General features: G+C 47.1%; 1 protein-coding gene across 7 annotated transcripts in view; it reads right to left on the bottom strand.

Annotated features, from left to right (window-relative positions):
• Sfswap (splicing factor SWAP) overlaps positions 1-19,749 on the bottom strand; it is a 78,721-nt gene extending 58,972 nt beyond the window's left edge. For 4 of the 7 annotated variants that reach the window (XM_059249580.1, XM_059249582.1, XM_059249581.1 and 1 more), the window contains exons 1-7: positions 19,391-19,749; positions 16,818-16,987; positions 16,100-16,231; positions 10,907-10,992; positions 3,836-4,061; positions 1,772-1,884; positions 434-569 (exon numbers count right to left, since the gene is read on the bottom strand). In XM_059249580.1, coding sequence (XP_059105563.1) covers positions 434-569; positions 1,772-1,884; positions 3,836-4,061; positions 10,907-10,992; positions 16,100-16,231; positions 16,818-16,987; positions 19,391-19,608 — 1,081 coding nt within the window. In that variant the 5' untranslated portion in view covers positions 19,609-19,749. Of the gene's footprint in view, positions 1-433; positions 570-1,771; positions 1,885-3,835; positions 4,062-10,906; positions 10,993-16,099; positions 16,232-16,817 lie in introns of all 7 variants that reach the window. The other 3 variants (XM_059249584.1, XM_059249587.1, XM_059249586.1) reach the window with 2 other exon arrangements.
• Positions 19,750-21,284: the final 1,535 nt, after the last annotated feature.

Raw genomic sequence — 21,284 nt, 5'->3', positions numbered from 1 at the left:
CAGCAAAACTGTGTCTAATCTGATGCCAATACCAGGGAATTCTCATGGCACCAGGACAGACGATGCTGTGCTGTCTACCCAGGCTCTGCTCTTCCCATTCTTAACAAGGTCTATCTGTGCACTGTTTAGCGCAGCAGTTTTGAACTGTAGGCGTCACTTCCCAGCCTCCACCGCACTAGCCAACCATGAGCTAAAGGAGGTGTCAGTGTGGCTTTGGAAAGCGGGGTTGGCTGGTGCTTACTTTTCTGCCCTTGCCTGGCTCTTCCTTTCAGGAATACAGAGCCACAGGCCAGGCAAACATGCCCTCCAGGCACCTCCCTCCTGGCCCACAAGGGAGGTCTGGAGTGAAAGCTCCACACCACTGAGGGAGAGCATGGCAGGTGGGGAAGGCCTGCAAGCTGACACAGAACAGGACACTCAGGGTACTACTCACAGTCTGTCGTGTACTCCACTTGGGAGGGCTGTGCAGGTGTGCCATCTGCAGTGGGTGGGGCTGGAGCAGAGCTGTCGGCCTGTGCTTTACGGACAAGGGCTGCTAGGGGGTGATCTGGGTCCACCACCTTCAAGGGCTAAGGACAGAGAAGATACTGACTTTAGCATTTTCTATGCTCCGAACTGTGTACAAACTTGCTGTTGAGAGACTCAACCTCACAGTCTCGTGGATACGCCTTAGGAAAAGCCAGCACACATCCAGACACAGTGAGAGCTGCCGCCACTGCAGAGGCAGAGCCACTATGTCAGACCCTGAAAACACCCAGTAGAGTCGGGAGGTCATGGAGGCAGAACTGCACGCATGTGTCCAAGGATCACAAGAGTGTGCTCACTTCCCTGAAGCTGCTCGCTCAATGCTGGCCTACTGGTTCCAGTATGGCTCCTATAATTCTGCCCCTGCGCCTCTGAAATCCACCATACTCTGTCCTTCCCCTGAGCATGCCACCATCCATGAGCACACGCTCCCAAACACAACTTTCTTGCCACTAGCCACTGTTATTTAGGCTGGACAGACAGACACACACACACACACACACACACACACACACACACACACACACAGGTCCTGTCCACTTGGGGCCAGGTGGTCCAGCTGGCTGAGAGTACCAGAGGAACAGGCTTCTGCTCCACACAACTTCTAAGCAAAGGGCAAGGGAGCATCAAGACCAGACAGCTACTCAAAGTGTAGGCATCCAAACTCACATAAAACTTCAAACTCTATCCTTCCTCACTGGGTCTTGATTTCCCATCAACAGCTCTTACCTCCCGTTAATCAAGAGCCACTCCTCCCAGACATCAACTACACTGTGACTGTGGAGAACCACGCTTAACCCCATAAATTCTGTCTTCTACATCACAAACGGCAGAGGGAGCGTGTGCAAGTGATGGTCTCCTCATAAGGATGAGGGAAGGGCCAGGGGAACAGAGGTAAAAGCACACAGTTAGGACATGTCTATGAGGGGAACTAAGGCTTTTCAGCAGACCTTTAAAAAGCCTAGAAAATCCAATCCTAAATTCCAATCTACACAACAAAACAGCTTCTAAGTCTTCACCAACACTATTCCCATAATAAAACAATCTTTTGCTTGTGTGACTTGTAACGTGGGGACACAGAAAAACAACTGATTCTTCACCACATGGAACACAGACATGCAGACACCTCAGTGATATAACAAGACACAGCTGTGCCACAGGAAATGGTAGGCTTCGTGTTTCCAAATGTAAATGAGCAGCAATTTTGTGACAGTGTAAACACACAGCCTAGTGAGAAGATAAAGACCTTCATCAGCTCTTCCAGGCGGCTGCTCTTCTTGGAAGCAAAGAGAGACGGGTGCAGGTAACTCCCATCCTCCTCCTCATCCTCGTCTTCATTGTCAGAGGTCGTCCCCAACTCTGAAATTGAATTCAAGATGTTGGCTATCAGGCATGACGGCACACACCTGTAATCCCGGCTCTCGAGAGGCAGAGGCAGGGGGACAGCTACAAGTCTCAGGCCAGCTTGGGCTACACAGTGAGATTGTATCTCAAAACATTTTTTGTTTTGGTTTTTAGTTCAATTGTTTACATGCATTAAATTATCACCATATTCTATAAATATGCTCATTAAAATCATATTTAAAGAGAGTCTCCTGGGCATGGTAGCAGATGCTTGCAATTAATCCCAGCACTTGGGAAGTGGAAGTAGGAGGATCAGAGTTCAAGACTAGCCAGGGCTCCTTGGGACACAGTTTCAAAAACCAAACTAAACATGGGGCTAGAGAGATGGCTCAGCAGTTAAGAGCATCTGCTGTTCTTCCTGAGGACCTGTACTGGGCGCTTACAACTGCCTGTAACGTTAGTTCTAGCGGACTCAGAACACTGGCCTCCACAGGTACCCAAATGGATATGGCATAGACTCACAAAGACATAAGCGCATACATGTAAATAAAACAATAAATCTCTCTTTCTCTCTCTTTTTTTTTGTTTGTTTTTCGAGACAGTTTCTCTGTGTAGCCCTGGCTGCCCTGGAACTCATTCTGTAGACTAACTCAGAGATCTGCCTGCCTGTGCCTCCCAAGTGTTGGGATGAAAGGCATGTGCCACCACTGCCCAGTCATATTAAAAAAAAAAAAACTTAAGCAAACAAACAGATAAATCAAGTTAAAAAAAGACAGACAAACTCTTTTTTTTTTTTCCAGTGAGTTTGATCCCCAGAATCCACATGGTCGAAGCAGAGACCGGACTCCTGCAAGCCATTCTCTGAACCCCACAAAGCATGCCATGGCCTGAATGGGCTCATATACACAATATAAATAAGGAAACTTTAAAGGAGAGAGACACAGGCTGGACATGGCGGCACATGCTTTTAATCCCAGCGCATGGGAGCTAGAGGCAGGTAGACCTGAGTTTGAGGCAGTGGGGTCTACACAGGAAGGGGAGGGGAGAGGAAGAGGAGGAGAATGAAGAGAGGGAAAGGAGGGAGGGGATGATTACAATGAGTGTAGAAACACTTGAGAGCAGACACGGACAGAGTCCTGCACGGCTTTTCTCGGCTAGTGGCACACAAAGCCCATGGGAGAATATTAATATTCCTTATGTTGCATAGGCTGTTCAGAAAAAAGTAGGAAAGAGTGCCACCTCGTCCACCTCACAGCCTCCCTTTGGCATTTACTGGAGTGCTGTAATAGGTTTTTATTTTCAAAAAGGGCAAAAACCTTCTTTATTCATGAAAGCAAAACATCATCAACAGGAAAGAAATAAAAAATAGCAAAAACCCCAAACCACCACCCATGTGGAATCGATTTGATGTGCAGGTAAGACTTATACAGCTGGGCAGGGCTGGAGGTGCAGCTCTGTGCCAGGGTGCTTCCTGGAGGTGCAAGGCTGAGGGATGGGAAGACCTGGCTAGGGAGACTTGCCCCTGGGTATCACTCAAAAAGGAGGTGACTGGCTTTCTAAGAATCTGGAGTGGAGACACTTGAGAAACAGTTTCCCATAGGTGAGCCAGGACCAGGGCAGCGTCTTCACTTTGTGAATGTGTGGGATCTAACTTCCTGCCCATGCACTGTGGTGCAAGTACATGCACGGGGGAGTGAAAGTGCCTCCTTTGCAGACTTGAAGCTGCCAAACTGGGAGGAAACACTTCCAGCCTAGATGACCACTTGGCCGGCATCAATATTAACTGTATTCAAACCCTCTGTAAAAACACGAACTGAGGATTGAGAATCGTGTGTCGGCAGGACTCATCGGCAGTTCACAGGCACCTAAGACTTCAAGCCTGATCTCAGTCACATTCCTCTGAGAACGGTGCCCTCGCACTCCCGGACCACCTCCCCACCTGAGAAGCCAGGCCAGATCCACATACTTTTCTTGTCCTCACTCTTGTTTTCTGCCAGCACCGTGTACCGTCCTTCCTTCATGGCTTTCTGGATGAATTTGTAGTAGGGGTTGAGGTAGTGATCAAATCGCAGGAAGTCGAACTGTGAGTTTCGTGCTTGCTTGGCCTTCAGCATTATCTCAAACTGTGCTCCCTGTTTGCACACGAAGTTGGCTGTGCGTTCGATGATGGCATGCATTTTGGCTGTTGGTGGCTAGGGGAAAACAGTCATGTGATCAGAGTGTGTGAGTGTGTGTGTGTGTGTGTGTGTGTGTGTGTGTGTTTGTGCACGTGTGGGCCTAAAAGTTACCTGATTTAATTAAAAGAAACAGCCTGGTTTTACTGTCCCAATTTAAGAAGCAAGACATTTTAAGGCTAGAAGGTGGCTCAGAAGGTGAGTATGCTTGACACCATGTCTGACCACCTGAATTCAGTTCCCAGTCTATGCGGTGGAAGGAGAGAGCTAACTTCTGAGAGCTGTCCTCTGACTTGTGTGTACTGTGGCACATGTGTGCTCCCAAAGCCCACAAATAAACAAATATACAATATCTTTAATGTTAGCAAAGACATTAACTACATGGAAAGAGAAAACTACATGGAAAAAAGACTGGAAATTATTCACACTAAGGATGGATGGTTAAGAATTCAAGATGCAGCCTGGTGTGGTGGTCCACACCTTTAATCGCAGCACTCGGGGAGGCAGAGGCAGGTGATTGCTTGAGTTTGAGGCTAGAGTTCCAGGACCGCCAGGACTGTTACACAGAGAAGCCCTGTCTCAATCCCCGCCCCGCCCATTTCAAGATGCTTATGTAACTTCAGGACTTCATCCTTTATAAAATGAAAGTGGTTTAGTTTCTCAAGTTTAGTTCTAATTAATACTGTCCCCTCACTTTAAAAAGGAGAAATGTCAGAACCAGTGAGTTGGTTTAGTGGGTAAAAGTGTCTGCTGCTAAGCCTGATGACCTGAGTTCAATCCCTGGAACCCACATAGTGGAAGAACTGACTCCTACAAGCTGTCCTCTGACCTCCACACACATGCAGTGGTGCATGGTGCCCCAACGCCCCAACAAACAAATGAATTGTAATAAACCATTTTTTGAAAAAAAAAAAAAAAAGCAATGTTTACAGTTTAAATTATTTGGTTCTATGTTTACACCAGGTTCCATGCTAAAGGAAATCTGAGTGGGACATGGGCCCTGATCCAGAGTTTCACCAGCTCTGGCTTAACACAAAGATTCAGTTGTAAAAACAGTCCATTCTATAAACATGCCAAGGATCAAGGATCACTTCAGCATGACCCATAAAGGCAGGCACGATTTCACCACACAGACTCTTAGTGGACCAGATCAACTTGTTGGCCTCAATGACGTAAGAGCAACTACTATGGTCACATAAATTTTATTTATTTTCTGTATGTGTTTGGGTGTGTTCTTGTGGAGGTCAGAGGACAATTTGCAGGAGTCAGTTCTCTTCTACCACATGGGTCCCAGGAATAAAACTCAGGCTGTCGGGCTCAATGGTAAATGCTTCACCTGCTGACACAGCCCCAAAGTATCTTATGAATATACCTTAAGATCTTCTACCAGGGTAATAAAATAAAAACTCTTTCTCTTGGACAAAGCCATTTATAATGGTTAATTCTAATTGTCAACTTGACAGAATCTAGTATCATCTGAGAGATGGGCCTCTGGGCATGCCTACTAGGGATTATCTTCATCACTGAGGTGGGAAGACCTGCCCACTGAGGGCGGCACCATTCCCTGGCTTGGACTTTGGACCCTGTAAGTGGAGAGAGGGAGCTGAGCAGCAGCATGCATTCACCCCTCTCTGTCCCTGATTAGGGATGGTGACGAACTGCTTCAAACTCCTGCCACCTGGACTTCCCTGTCAGGATTGTGAGTGAGAATAAACTCTTTCTCACTGAAGTGGCTTCTGTCAGGGTACTTTATCACAGTATCAGAAACTAAGGCAGCATTCTCTGCATTTTTACTTTGCAAATCTTACATTCTCTTTCATTTTAGGCCATCATGGAGTACGATTTTAAAATATGCTTAGTAAGCTAGGCATGTGGTATATGCTTCTGATTGCAGCATTCAGCAGAGACAGGGTCTCTATGAATTCCACACTAGCCAAGGCCATATAGTAAACCCTATCTCAAAAACAAACAAACAAACAAACCTGTCACAAGAAACAAAACCCCAAAACAACAACAAAAATAGTTAATAAGGACTGGGGTAAAACTCAACGGCAGTGCACATGCTTAGCATACATGAGGCCCTGAGTTTGAACTACGGCACTAAATAATCACACATGAGCCCCAAAGAAACAAACACCTGCCCCCTCCATCCGCAAACAAACAAAAACCTCAAACTAACAAACATGCTAAGTATGCATGTCACAAAACCTACACAGCAGAAGGAAAATGTTCTTCAGTCTCATCTACATCTAAGTCCTGTGTTGAGAGCCTGTCTCCCTGGAAACTCCATCATCTTGGTCCTAAACTCAGACTGAGAACTGGGAAGTAGGACAGTGACAGCCACAGGTCAGGAAGCCCACAAGGATGGATTTCCAAAGAGCTCTGAGAAGTTCTGGATAGATTCAGAAGTGGAACAGTAAAAGAGTTCCGGAGGAAGGCAGTAACTAGTAAGAGGTTTGTGAATCGTCCCACTGAGAAAGAAAAGAAACACTCACTTTGCCCACAGGTCCAAATAAGCACCAATCAGTCACACAACAGACACACAAACAAAACCCCAAAGGAGCTGGGGGGGGGGGGTGTTTCAGCAAAAACTGTCCCATCGATTAAGAGTGAGAAAGAGCTCCCCGCAACCAAGCTTCAGAACCCTGTGACATAAAGGAAGAGAGACATAGGACTTTACCTGAAGAATCACACACAGTGCTGGAGCACCCCCCGCAGCTGGAGGACAGAGATAAATAGACAACAACAAAGCTACTCAACACTCAGGAGCGCCAAGCTTGAGAGCCCAGGGTTTCTCCTACTTCACAGTGACTGGGATTTCCAAGGGAGAAACACAAACAAGCACAGAGATGCCCTGGCTCAGGCCTGGGACACAGCATTTCCACAGGAAGTGCTACTGTCCCATAACAGACTAAAATGCTGCACATAGCATCTAATAACCCCCCTCTCCTTCCCACTGTCCAGTGTACTCTTCCAGAAACATGTTCTAACAGGCCTGCTAAAACTTCTGGGCCCCTAGGCCTGCCCAGTGGTGGGTGGCAGAACCCAGTAAATGCAGTGCCAGCCCACAGGCAAGCCCATGGGGCCCTGAGTACCTGGCAGACATTCCCACTCAGGAATCATCATGCTAAGTGCAGACACCCATGTCTGCCATCTCTAATGTCTTGGGAGTGAGGAGAGGGTGAGAAGATGGGCTGAACAAAGGACTCTGCACTTCACCCCACGTGTTACCGGGCTCCACAGAGAAAAACAGAGCTGGGCAAAGCAGGCAGCTAGCTGATGTGTGGGACTCAGGGTGAGACAAAGGGTTATGGGTACTTGGAAAGGGACAGGTGAGTGTTGGGACACATGATGCATAAATACATACTGGGAGGAAAAACAGGTCTTTCTGTTTTTCTTTCCTTGGAGCAAAGAGACATACCCATAAAGGTACTAGAAAAAAAACAAAAAACAAAAAACATAAATCCAAGGGGCTTGAGTCTAGAAGCAGGCATGGACCAGGGGCTGGACCAGGGGCTGACAGGTATGCAGCAGGAAGCAGGCAGTGATCCCAGGGACCTTGTGTTCACTAGGTTCGCATCCAACATCTAATGTAAACCAAGAGCTCTGAGAGCATCTGCCTCCTTACCCCACCCCTAACTCAATCTTCCAGGTCAGGATCCCCCGCTCCTCAACTGCCACAGCAACACTCATGCATGTAACCAACCCACCACCTGCTTAGTCACCAACCAGAACTGCTGCTGCCAACACTGCCCCCTCTCATTCCCCATCAACACCACAAAGGCTGTATGATCTACACAGTACATTGCCATCAACACTTGACAGTTAAATGATTTACCCAAGAATGCCCAAAGCCACACCTGAGAAGAATGAGATACTGACACTGACACAGAGAGAGAGAGAGAGAGAGAGAGAGAGAGAGAGAGAGAGAGAGAGAGAGAGAGAGAGAGAAAGAGAGAGAGAAGCAAACCAGACACTCAGCCAAGGACTCAGGGACCTCTCAAACCTTGATACTGGAGAACTGTGGCAACAGAACAAGGCTCCCCTAACTGTCTGTGGGTTCAAGGTAACTATTAAACAGCTTAGTGATGCTTACGTTGAGACTATACAGCTGTTAAATCTTACAACAGGAACTAAGCCATCAACATTATACTGTACCTTTGTATTTTTATCCGAACAGACATTAAAAAAACAAAACTACAAAACCTTTTTGTGTCAAAAACAAAAGGGCTGAGGAGAAGGCTGAGTGGATGAAGAGCTGATTATACAAGCACGGGGACCTGCTTATTCCTAGCACTGAGGTGGAAAAGCTGGGCATGGTGGCATGTGCCTGCAATAGCAGCACTGGGGAGACAGGATGGAGAATCTCCAGGGTTTGAGGCTATCCAATCTCACCCAGTGAAGACAGCCCATCCAGTGAGTCCTGGGTCCCAGTGAAATACCCTGTCTCAGAAAAAAGGTGAATGGGTCCTGAAAAACGACACCCAAGGCTGACCTCCAGCCTTTACTTGCAGGAGTACATAAACACACAAAAGACCTCACACTTGGGAGATACAAGAAACAGATCACAAGTTCAAGGTCAACTTAGCACATATAAATTGAACCTATCTCAAAAAAAAATGGGATAGGAAGGCTGGAGAGACAGCTCAGCGTTAGGAGCACATATCGTTCTTGAAGAGGCCCCAAGTTTAAATCCCAGCACTTTTGCTGGCAGGCTCACACACTTGCCTATATTCTATTTCCAGGGGAATCTGATACCCTCTTTGGGCCTCCCTAGGCACCTGCACACGTGTACAATGCGCCCTCCCCCAATACACATAATGAAAAAATTAAACAGTCAAGTGTGGTATACACATTTAATCCCACTCAGGAGGTAGAGGCAGGCAGATTTCTGTGAGTTTCAGGACAGCCTGGTCTACACAGTAAGTTCCAGGACAGCTAGGGCTATGTAGAGAGACTCTGTCTCAAAAAACCAAAACCACACACAAAAAAACAAAAAACAAAAACAAACAAACAAACAAACACCCCCAAACAAACAAAAAACCCAAATTGGGGAAGTGGGGCATGGGATCCATAGTTAATCTTAATTAAAGTATTTAGTATAAAATAAGGTAATGCAGCAAATGGTTTTTAAGACTCAATTTCAGTGGGCCTTTGATGCAGAATAGTCTGCTTTGGAACGTACAGCACAGTATATATCAAAACAAGAATATGGGGCTGGGGAGGTGGCTCATCTATTAAGAGCTCCTGCTGCTATTCCAGGGACCCATTCCCAGCACCCGCCCACACTGAGCAACCCCAACTGCCAACTGTCCAGAGGATCTCACAGCCTCTTTTGGCCTTCGTGGGCATCTTCATTCATGTGCACAAACCCCCACACAAATATGCATAATTAAAAATGAATCTTCAAAAAAAAAAAGAATATGTATTAATGTAATACTTAGGACATTAGCTCTTCAGGTAAATATATTCAGCTCTAACTGTAGCAAAGCAATCGAAAGATAGAAATAGGGACGCACACATAATTGTAATCACACAGAAATTTCTACCCAGATTTGTAAAAGATGTCAAAGGAGGAGCCAGGCCCCACATTCCCTCATGTGGTGCAGGAGAGGAAAAGAGGAAGAACCTCAGGTCTATGCTGAACTGAGTGTGGCCAAGGGGGGAAGAGGGCGTCAGAGGTGCTGTCACTGGAGGTGGATTATGGTATCTACTGTGCCAGGCACAAAATCTGGAACCGTTATACCTCTGACACTTGCCACTGATTAAGAATAACGTCAAAGAAAGCATGTGTTCCTGAGCATAAACCCTTAGGAACTCTTTCCAAACATGAAAGAGAAGCTGGGCTGGAGGCACATGCCTGATACCCCAGCACTTGGTGGGGGTGGAGGTAAAGAGAATCGGGAGTTCAAGGCCAATCTCAGCTACGTATCTGAGTTACATGAGACTTTGTCTCAAAACAAATTTTAAAAGGGCCTGACAAGATGGCTTATTGGACGAAACACCAAACTGGCATCTCAAGAGACAGATAGGTGTATTCACAAAGCTCTACGTCTGTTTTCCTCATCCATGGAAGGTTGGCCTGGACATATCACATGGACCCAAGAATGGCCAGTGAATGTCAGGCAAAGAGCAAGTCCTCCACAGCTCATGCTAGAAAAAGCCAGAACCAGGCACTGCTGAGCACAAGACTGCCTTGAGCACAACTGTATGCAGACAGCAACATCTCAGCCCAGTCCTGACTTGGCTGATGAACAGAGATCCCCGCAGAACTCCACACAGACAACACAACTCACTGGTGCACTGAGCCCTTCGTGATGCTGAACTTCACTCTCTCCTTCCCTTGTCTCTTCTTTTCTTGTTTTAAAGTGTATGTTCTTTAAATGTACGTATGTGTATATGTATGAGGTTATGTGTACCACATGTGTATAGGAGCTCGCAGAGGGTACGCGGTCCCCTGGAACTGAGTACAGGTGCTTGTGAGCCACCTGACATGGCTGCTGGGAACTGAACCAGAGTCCTCTGCAAGGAAAGAAAGTAATCTACTACTGAGCCATCTCTCCAGCCACTCCCGCTCCCACTTCTGTTTTCTGAGATAGGGTCCCTGTTTGGAGCGCTCAGACTGCTTTGGAACTTGAGATCCTCCTGCCTTAGCCTCTCAAATCCCAAGAGGACAGTTGTGCACCACCACAAGCGGCACCCATGTTTCTTCAGAGGTGAGTGGGCTGTGCTTTCTCCCACAACGCACAAATAATCTTGTAGCACAAAGCACCTAAACAGCGGCTGCGTCTTACTGTACTCTCACGTACCACCAAGAACAGCAACAGACCCCAGTGCGAAGGCTTGTGAGGAAGCACACATACCAGCTCCACGTCAGACGGGACACTTAATCCTAAGGGGGCAATGAAAGGCTCTTCGTTTTCTTCCAAGTTCTCAGCCTCACTTTTTTCTGTGAAAACAAAAAGGGAAATCAAGGGTTGTTGCAGCACGATGACCCACCACAGCAGGCAATGCTACATACAGCATGGACTTCTCCTGACTCTGCACCTTTGCACCACCACTCCCACAAGCCCTTCCAGCTTTCTGCTCTACCCCAGTACATTTGATTATCCCCTTTCATGGATTCCAAAGAGGTGGTTGTGGTGCTACAGCAACAGGACCATGTGTTTGGGGGCAGGTGGCAATCTGAAATCCAGTCTGGGTACTTGTGAACCCTGGGATTCTGGGCATATGCTTCTCTCACATCTTTTTCCATGTCTGCCTCAGTGCATTCCAGCTCACTTCCCTGATGTAAGGGGGCTAACTCACAGGCCACCTTCCCCAGAGCAGAATGCTTAAGGCTTAGCAGACCCTTAATAAATGTTTTGTTTTACTTTTTGGGGGAGCTCTACGTGTACACATGTATGGCGTATGTGTGTGTAAATGTGGGCATGGGCTTGACAGCTTGCATACGTGGACACCGCAGGCTGATCTTGGGTATCAGTTCTTCCTTCAACCATTAGATAGGGGTTCTTGGTTGTTTTTGCAGTGTTCAAGCTAGCTGGCCTACAAACTTCCAGAGATTCTCCTTCTACTCCCCCTCCCATAGAAGTGCTGGGATTACAGATACTCTTGCTATTGCTTCCCAGCTTTCACATTGGTCCTCACAGATGTGCAACTAATGCTAACTCACCAGCCCACTTCTTTAGCTCCCTGATGAATGTTCTTAAAATCTTATTCCCCTCCTGACATTTCTATGGACCTAGTATCTTAGTCTGTCCTGTGCCGAGTGGGCAATTTTCTTGCCATGCTGGGAATGGGGCCCAGGGCTTTCTCTACCACTGAGCTGCACTTGCCCTTCTCAGACCCCTCTGTACAGATGCATTAACTGGCTTCAATAGCATCCTCCAACTGTTTCTGTGATCCCAGATAGTAACACAAGATAATCAATGTCTGGAAAAATTAGTTATGATCACACAGTTGTAAAATAACCAAGCTGTCTCCATGTAGCAAACCACCCTGTTTAAAAATGTAATCAGATGCATGTTTTCCATTTCTATTTTTTAATTGTGGTCCATTTAACATTTGTCTGCTATATACTGGACAAAGTCCCACACACTACACCTTTTCTGAATTCTAACATATCAAACACACCTCAATAGCTAACCGAACTGTTACCAATTTATTCATTTTATAATTACACTATTTTGTGCATGAGTGCACATCCGAGCATGCCATTGCATGTGCGTGGAGGTTAGAGGACAATCTGTGGGAGTCAGTTCTTCCACATGGGGTCTGGGGCTTGAACTCAGATCGCCAGGCTTGGTGGCAAGCACTTATATTAGCTGAGCCATCTTGTCAGCCCCATGATTACCAATTTGAAAGTACATAGCAAGGGTCAGCGAGATAGCTCAGCAGGTTAAAAGCACATAGTGAAATGTACAGAAACCAGCACAAAACTTTAGAAAGCAACACTTTAAGGAATTTCAGACACCATTTTTAGTCCAGAAAAGAAGAAATGAAAGAAACAAACATCACATCTTCATTGTGTGTAGTGGCACAAACCTGTAATCCTAGTACCCAAGAAGAAAACACAGGTGGGTCACAAGTTTAAGGTCAGCTAGAGCTACCTAGACAGCAAGTTCCAGCCAAGCCTGAGCTGCATGGTGAGAGACCCCACTGCACACAGTGCAGCTCCTTGGACATCAGCAAGCTGCAGCTCTAAACCTGGCTCCGCAGCAGGGCAAAACACTCAAGTGTTTTCTTCCAATGAGATCCAAGCTGACGATGCACTCCTACCAGGCAGGAGATGTTGACCACTGCCCCAATGTTCTTCCTTGTTGCCCACTAAGAACAGAGGTGAGCAGGAGAGCAGACACATCCTGCTACCTAGACTTCCTGAAGCACCAACCCTGCTGCTGTGCTCACCTCCAGGAGTCACTCAAGAGTGGGACTGGAAGGATCTGAAACACTAGTGTGTAGAGCTTTCCTACTGCAAATACCAAGGAGCAACTTAGCTTCTCAAGATCTCCTTGGGAATGAGGGGCGTGAGGGAAAACACCACTTTACTCTATCACCCAAAAATGAAACAAGTGATTTGGAGTAGCCTCTTCTTTGTGTGGTAAGGTGTCCATACACACAGACATACTAAATAAAGGAGCTTTTGGAGCAGATGGCTAAATAGATTCTACTCTTATATAGGCCTTTATTTACAGAAAAACTGCACTGAAAATATGAAATAAAAACCAATCATTAGCTGGTGGTGGTGGCGCACGCCTTTAATCCCAGAACTCGGGAAGCAGAGGCAGGTGGATCTCTGTGAGTTAGAGGCCAGCCTGGTTTATAGAGCGAGATCCAGGACAGCTAGGGCTACACAGAGAAACCCTGTATTGAAACAAACAAACCGCACGAAACCAAACAATGACAAAAAAAAAAACCGACCAAGCATTGTGATACAAAACCAGAGTCACCCAAAATGTTAACCCCAATATAATGGTGAAAAGCTGTGACAGCTGAAGACGAAGAAACCAGGCTGCCCAGTGTGCTGTGAACGGGGGATGAGGGGTCTGATGCAGAAACAGGCATATGTGCTCTCAGCTAGTGCTAAAAGGTTGCAAACACTCAGCAATAAGAAGAAGACTTAATCTGGAAAGTCAAAAAATATTTAGACATGTTTCTGGCTCAGAAAACCAAGTATCTTAATATGTGACCCTGAATTCTGCCATCAGTGGTATAGGTCCCAAACAGAATCCTACTAAGTTTACAGTAGTTTACTAATTAGCACAAGCTAAAACAAATGTCAGGTTGTAAGTTTCAGATGAGCCCTGCTTCTATTACTTAAAAAAAAAAAAAAAATCAGTTGGGCCTGGTGGCAAAAGCCTGTACTCCCAGCTAGTAGGGAGACTGAGGCAGGGGGATGAAGAGTTCAAGGTCATTCTGGATTACAGTACAAGTTCAAGTTCAAGGTCAGACTGAGCAACTTAGTGAGACCATCTCAAAATGGGAAGGGCAGAGGAAAAAAAGAGCTGGGGATGTAGCTCACTAGTTCAGTGCTAGGAACATGATTTTATGAAGAAAAGAAACATCATGAAATACCAAGGAGAACACAGGGTGAGAGGAAGCCCATGAAGCCACACTGGAATTCATCACTCTGCTCAGTACTAAGCTGCAACAGACCCAAGCCCAGACCAGTGGACCAGCCAACAGTGCAGAGGGGCCAGCTGCGGCCACAGGCTCTGCCTCAGCCACTCCACTCTGCTGAAGCACAAGCAGTCGACAGATGAGGCAGGAGCATGACTGTGTTCTAATGAAACTGCCTTTACAAACACCTGGCACCTGGCCTGTGGGCTTGGCTAAGATGTTAGGAATACAGTGCTGCTTTCTAAACATAGTTGCTGTGCTCTTGAAAAAATACACAGCCTCTCTGTATTTCAAAATTCTTTAGTTAACACCAAAAATCAAAGTTGAGCAGAAATAATGTGGTCCAGACAAGTCAATGGGTTTTTAGTTCTGAGACCTGTAAGATTTCCAGCACATCACCTCTGAGGGAGGTTAGGTTCAAAAGCCAATGTAGGAGCCAGCACTTGGGAGGCAAAAGCACTCAAAACAAACTTCAGGCCAGCCTGGTCTACATAGTGAGCCCCTGCCTGAAGAAAAAAAAGTAGGACACACACACTCTCGAGGACAGACAGCACAGCATGCAGGTGGTTCCTTAATTGCCTTTCCCAACACGGTCCCAGCTACACTTGCAAAGTCTCAGCAAGTCCACATAGCAGCTGTGTATGTAATGTTTTGCCCATAAGGTGATGAGTGTGGCTAGCATCAGATCAGGAAGGAAAGCCTGCATGCACATCTGTTTGCCTGCTCTTCTGCTACACCACTCAGTGGATGGGATGGGGTGGGGTAGGGCTCGTGCAGCTGCAGGACAAGGGTGGACAGCACCTTGTTGGAACAGTCAGCTGTGATCTCACGTCACGTTCATGAACAGATTTAGCTCTGACATTAAGTCTCAGCAGGATGTGATCCAGTTTCCTATTTTAAATATCTGAACGGCTTTCCAATGTTAAAGGTTTTCCTCTTCTTCAAACAGAACATCCTGACTGTCAGTGAGCTATCTTTAATGTCTGAAGTTCACACCACTGTTACTGACAAAAGCTAATTAGAATGTCCTATGTGACAATGGTGCTCTCAGGGCTCAAAGAAGTGACCAAGGACTCTGCTTACACTTCAAGTGCTTGGAGTTTTTGATAAAACTGTTTTTATGTTCAAAGTCTACACAGTAGCCTAGGGAGGGCACTAGCTTCAAACTTTAATGTTATATTAACAGTCTTGCCTTTCTGTTTAGTGTAACAAGCCCCTCAGGTGTCTTTCCACTGGACACTTCTGTGTTACGCAGAGGTTCATAGGAAAGAGATGGACACTAATGATTCCTAGGCAAAACTGACTTTTCAGTACCCCAGAATGGATACTGAAGCCATGAAAGTGTGGTGGTTTGAATAAGAATGGCCCCCACAGACTCATATATTTGAATGCTTAGCCACCAGGAACTGGCACTATTTGAAAGGGTTAGAAGGATTAGGAGGTGTGACTTCCTGGACGGAGTGTGTCACTAGGAGTGGGCTTTGAGGTTTCAAAAGCCCATGCCAAGCCTAGAGTCTCTCACTCTCTGCCTATGGATCAGACTGCAGTTCTCAGCTACTGCTCCAGGGCCTGCCTGCATGCTCTCTGCCGTGATGATCATGGACTAAGCCTCTGAAACTGTTAGCAAACCCCCGATTAAATGCTTTCCTTCGTAGAGTTTCCTTTGGTCATGGTGTCTCTTCACAGCAATAGAACAATGACTGAAACAGGAAGAGTGTGTGTTCACTGCAGAAGCATGGACCCCAGGATCAAGAACTCAGTGAGACCCGCCCTAAGAGGAACTAATGCAGGCAGCTAGTCAAAGTCACCACTGTCATTCCACTGCCACTCACAATCCATCTGCTAGTTTCCAGCTTTGTTCGAGCAGAAGGCACCTCACTAGTGCCCCTGTAGTACTGTGGTCAGTGCCCACAAGGACAGGCTTCCCTTCCCCTCACCTCTCTGTTTCGAAGGTTCCTCCTCTTCCGTGGGCTCCGATGGGTCATAATAGTCACTGCCATAGGTGAAGCCTACAGCACTGTAGTTCCCATCCTCAGCCAGCGCTGCGCTCAATCTTTTGTATTCTTCCTCTTGAATAAAAACGAGACTTTTATTAACAAAACTGGACGTTTACTGAGAAAAACTTCAGACATTTCTAGAGTGCAGCTATCAGTAAAGCATACAAGACACTTTTTTCAATCTCTTTTTGAGGAGAAAATTGTTCTGCAAATGCACACTTGGTATCTATTATTATGTACTTTTGCCAGTACGTGTTTACCCAGACAGCAGAATACACGTCTTTTATGGAAAATTTCTTCCTGCTGAGGAAATTTTGGGATTAAGAACTGTATTAAAAATAATTAAGGCAAAGACAAGAACATCGATTTTAATTCATACGATACTGTTAAAGAAGAACAGTTAAAGAGTTTTGTTTTTTGTTTTTGTTTTTTTCAAATCCCAGTCTGCCCTCAAAAGCTGGGAAAATTCTCTGTGGTTCTACATATAAACTATCCTGAGGTCCTCTCAGAACGCAAAGACTCCTGTTTTTCCAATCCACTGGGTACTGTCAAGATAATATCAGAAAGAGTGAGTATAAAAAAAATGAATGGGAGTAACTTTTTAAATACTTAAAATTTTAAAAGGGTGTGGCTGAAGTAAGTCTTTCTTGAGCAGTACCTTGCCTTGCCTCCTCCTCAAGCAAGTCCGTATGCAAGGCTAAATACCTCTCTTCATCACACAGCGCCTCTACCCGGGCCTCCTCTTCAGACAGCTGGTAGTCTCGGTTCCATGTGGCGTACTCAGCATCGTACGCAGAGAGGTCATGCAGGTGACCACGCCCGTCGTATCTGTAATGTGAACACGCTGGTCAATGGATGGAAGTCTACACCCATGCTGGTTGGTGTGACACTCTATGCACATACTTACCAATTAAAATAATGAAATAAAAATATTAAATCAAATGCAAAGCTTCAGGTTTATACTTAACGTGACTAGTCATATCTCACCTACTTTTAAGCTGAAGTAACTGTAACAAAGTCTAAGCTCCTCTCTACAAGTACAACAGAACTTAGAGCTAAGGCAGACAATCCTTTAGGGCAGAAAAGGTATCCCCCTTGCTAGCAGTTCTTACCATGTATGCTTTGGTCAACCATTCAATGCCACTTGCAAAAAAGTATCTGTTCTCAGCAGTTAAATATTACAGCTTACATTCACACAGACCGAGTCCATAAATACCTATCCGACAGAACCAAACGGGCGAAATTTCCTCGCTTCTTCCTGCTAGTCCCGAACTCTCAGGAGAGATCTTCACCAAAGAAACTTGCGTCCATTGGAGGTAAAATCTTGGCTAGGCTCGCCCCTAGCCACTTGGCTGAGGAAAGAAGTGCTGGGTTATGTGGTAGAGAGACACACATACAAAGGAACAGTGACATATACATGCAGTTTAAGGAGGTTCACTGCAAACACGGCCAAACCACCAAAAGGCGCAGCGTCAGGATGTCCCTTAACCTTTCAATCCCAGAACCAAGACACAGCATTGAAGACCAATGGGTACTTTACCAAATAAAGACTAAGAAGAGTGCTTTCTGCTAGGTTTGAACATAAGAGTCCATGGAGATGCTGTCAATGTACAATTGCCAGACAATACATGAGTTAGTGGAGTTTAAAGACTCAAATTTAGGTTGCAAAAGTGAATGTGGAATGACAAACCAAAGTTTGCATAATTTATTAATGTTGACTTTCGTAATGCAGACCAAATTAAGGACGGAAAAAGTGTACCACAGGAAAAAGGCCAAAAATTCCTGGGAACCCCAATGGTTACATTTTATTAATTTTCAAAATTTGTTTTACTTTGATGTAAACCTCCTTAACTTACAGATGTATTATTTTCAAATATTACACATATACATGTGTGGTGTTTGCTCCCCACCAGTTTTGGGAGGTCTAACTCAAATCATGCACAGAATGATATGGAAACTGCATATGGAGTAGAAGCTTCAGCATTTGCCCAACTTTAACACAAGGAGTGCCTGGGAAGCAAGCCTGACAGGTCAGGCAACTTCACTCGCTGCCAACCGAGGTTCACAGGCATAGCACATTCCAGCAGAGCGGACCATCAGATCCAGAGCCCATCTGATCTGCAACACTCCCTTCATGAGTCCTTTTTTCCTAGATCTGTCTCCAAACACAGAGGCAAAGGAATGGAAAGGCCTACTGGTCATTAATGTGTCCGTTCTGGCCAGCTCAGAGGTCATCCCTACAGTCATGCATGTTCCAAGTCCTTGCAGAATCCAGTTTTACTTGTCTCAAACGATGGGTTTCCTTCACTTGGAGAAAACCACTCCACAGCTTAATGGTTGGTCACAGTTAGCCTTTCAGTCCTGGCCCCAGAAGCAATATTGCCCAATGGAAGGACAAATACCCAAACCCAGGATGGTAGGGAAGGAAAAGGGGACTGAAAAGAAAATGAGGAGAGAGGTGGGGAGCAAACCACCCACATCATGTAATGCCATCCTTTTCAAATCAAACACCGTTAGAAATCCACAGTCCCCGCCCCTTTACCCTCAACTCAGAGCACCCCTCAAGTGGGTGTGATTTGAAAAGAAACAACACAAAGGTAACCCAGCTCCACCCTTCAGCTTGAGGAAACAGTGAAACCAGCTCTAAGAACGCTACCCCTAAGAGCAAGGTCCGCACGGGGTCGACCGGCCTCCAACAGACGGCAACTTCACCAACCACCGTGGTAGGTCAAATGGTCGAACAACCGCGGGGAGGGGCTCGCCGGACGCCCAAAGTCAAGCCGGCCAGAGACGGTTCAGGCTAACTCACGGGGTCCAAAAGAAGCTTCTACCCACGGCCTCCGGCGTGCGGCGTTTCGGAGGAACAAAAGCGCACTCCCGGGCTCCCTCCCGCACAGCGAGCGGAGGGACAGCGGCACCCGCCCCACGGCGCGGGCGGGAGGCCCGGGCAGCTTCCACCGCGCTGAGTCGCTAGCGGCAGCCCGGGCTCGAGGGGTTGCGGGAGCAGAGTCGATCCCTCCGGCGACGGCGCGGCGCCAGCTCCGGCCGGAGCCTTAGGACCGGTTTCACCGTCCCCTCCCCCCGGACGCCGGGGAACGTGGGGCAGGGAGGCCCCCGGGTCCCCGGGCTCCGCAAAACCCCCTTTTCGGTCCTGGCCATCAAGTCAACATCAGGCTTTGAAATCAAGCGGGCGAGGGAGGGGAGGGTCGACGGGTGGGGGTTGGAACCGACCTGTCGATGAGGATCTTGTGGTCCCCCATCCAGGGGATGAGGTGCTGTCCCTGTTCCTGGGCCAAAGCCCGCTCGTCGTCGCGGAACAACTTGCAGGCATAGCCGAAAACCAGAAGCTCCACCCGGTTGCTCCCAGTGCCGGCGCCGCCGGGTCCGGCCTCCTCCTTCGCTCCTCCTTTCCTCTCTGGCTTGGCGCGGCCCCCGCCGGCACCGTACATGACAGCGTCCCCGACGTCCGGGCCGGTCTGCTGCTGTGCCGCACAACGTCCCAGATGCCTCGCCTGGCCTATCCCCTCAGTCAAAGGCGCCGCATCCCCGTCGCAACTTCAACACAGCCGCCATAGCGGGCCACAAAATGGAGGAAACGCAACTTCCGGTAGGAGGGCCGCACTTCCGGTAGCCATCGCGGTAGATTCGCCACGGCTGCGGGCCACTTGAACCTCTAAAAAAAAAACCGCAGAGCTTAGTTGCCGTTGTCCAATTGTATATTGCGTTGGAAATTTGTGTTTTTACGAAAAGTTTTATTTCTAGTTTTTTTTTTTGGTGGCCGCCTAGGTTGTGGCGAAAGTGCGGTGTGTGGCCGCGCGCCGACTTCCGCTGCGGCTGGAGAGGCTGTGAGGTGTGGAGGCTAAGTGGAATCTTGTCGGGATCGTGTCCCTGCTGTCTTAGTGGAGGCCAGCGGGGTTTTGCTCACTTCCGACACCCCGTTCTTTAGATCACTAGGAAGCCTAGGTCCTGGCCGTCTGACTCAGAAGGTTTCTAAGACTTGTGAGCCGTAAATGTTCGAGGTGGCGTGTTTTCAGAGCCTGGGGGCTGCAGTGGGTGAGGGGAACCCCAGCTCGGAGACAGGGCGGCTGGTCGTCTCCTTCTGGGAAGCAGAGTTTGTTCGTTTGTTTTGTTTTGGTTTTGGTTTTTCGAGACAGGGTTTCTCCATGTAGCTTTGGAACCTGTCCTGGATCTCGCTCTGTAGCCCAGGCTGGCCTCGAACTCACAGAGATCCGCCTGGCTCTGCCTCCCAAGTGCTGGGATTAAAGGCGTGCGCCACCGCCGCCCTGGCTGTTTGTTTTTAACAGCAGGGTCTCACTCTGACCCAAGGTGGTCTCGAACTCTGGCAATCCTGGCACAGCTAAATTGCTGGTATTACTGAAGTGAGCTCTGCTGGGCTCTGGTTTTTTTTTTTTTTTTTTTTTTTTTTTTTTTTTGATATCTGGCCTAGATTACTAGATCAGAGTTGGGTGGGACGGAACACCAGTGGTCTTGTTTAGGAAAGAAATCTCCGTATTTCTATTTTTATTAGTTCCCTTTTCAGTTCTGAACATGCACCCAGGCCCTCAGCACTTGCTAGGTAAAACACTCTATTACCGAGCAATATCCCCTGCCTTTTCTTTTTCGTTTTGAGATATAGGGTCTTGCTTAGTTTCGCAGGCTGACATTTAAAGATTTGTTATTATGCCGGGCGGTGATGGCGCACGCCTTTATTCCCAGCACTCGGGAGGCAGAGCCAGGCGGATCCCTGTGAGTTCAAGGCCAGCCTGGGCTACAGAGTGAGTTCCAGGAAAGGCTCCAAAGCTACACAGAGAAACCCAGTCTCAAAAAAAATTTTTTTATTACATTTTTATTTATTTATTTTGTGTGTACGTGTATGGGCCGCATGAATTAGATCCTTGGACTGACATGATGGAAGGAGAGAAGCATTCTTGAGCACCCCCCTCCCCCCCCCCCACATAAATAACTGCACATTTTTAAACAGTGGATCGTGAAAACACTTGCTGTTGACCTCTGGCCTCCACATGCATGTCTATTGGCATAAGCACGTGCTCACACACGGCCATGTACACACACTAGAGAACATACTAATGAGACAGTCAGTAGTCAGTGATGGGGAGAAAGTTGC

Source organism: Peromyscus eremicus, chromosome 23, assembly GCF_949786415.1.
Source record: "Peromyscus eremicus chromosome 23, PerEre_H2_v1, whole genome shotgun sequence".
Taxonomy (NCBI): Eukaryota; Metazoa; Chordata; class Mammalia; order Rodentia; family Cricetidae; genus Peromyscus; species Peromyscus eremicus.
This window is presented reverse-complemented; position numbering and strand designations above follow the sequence as displayed.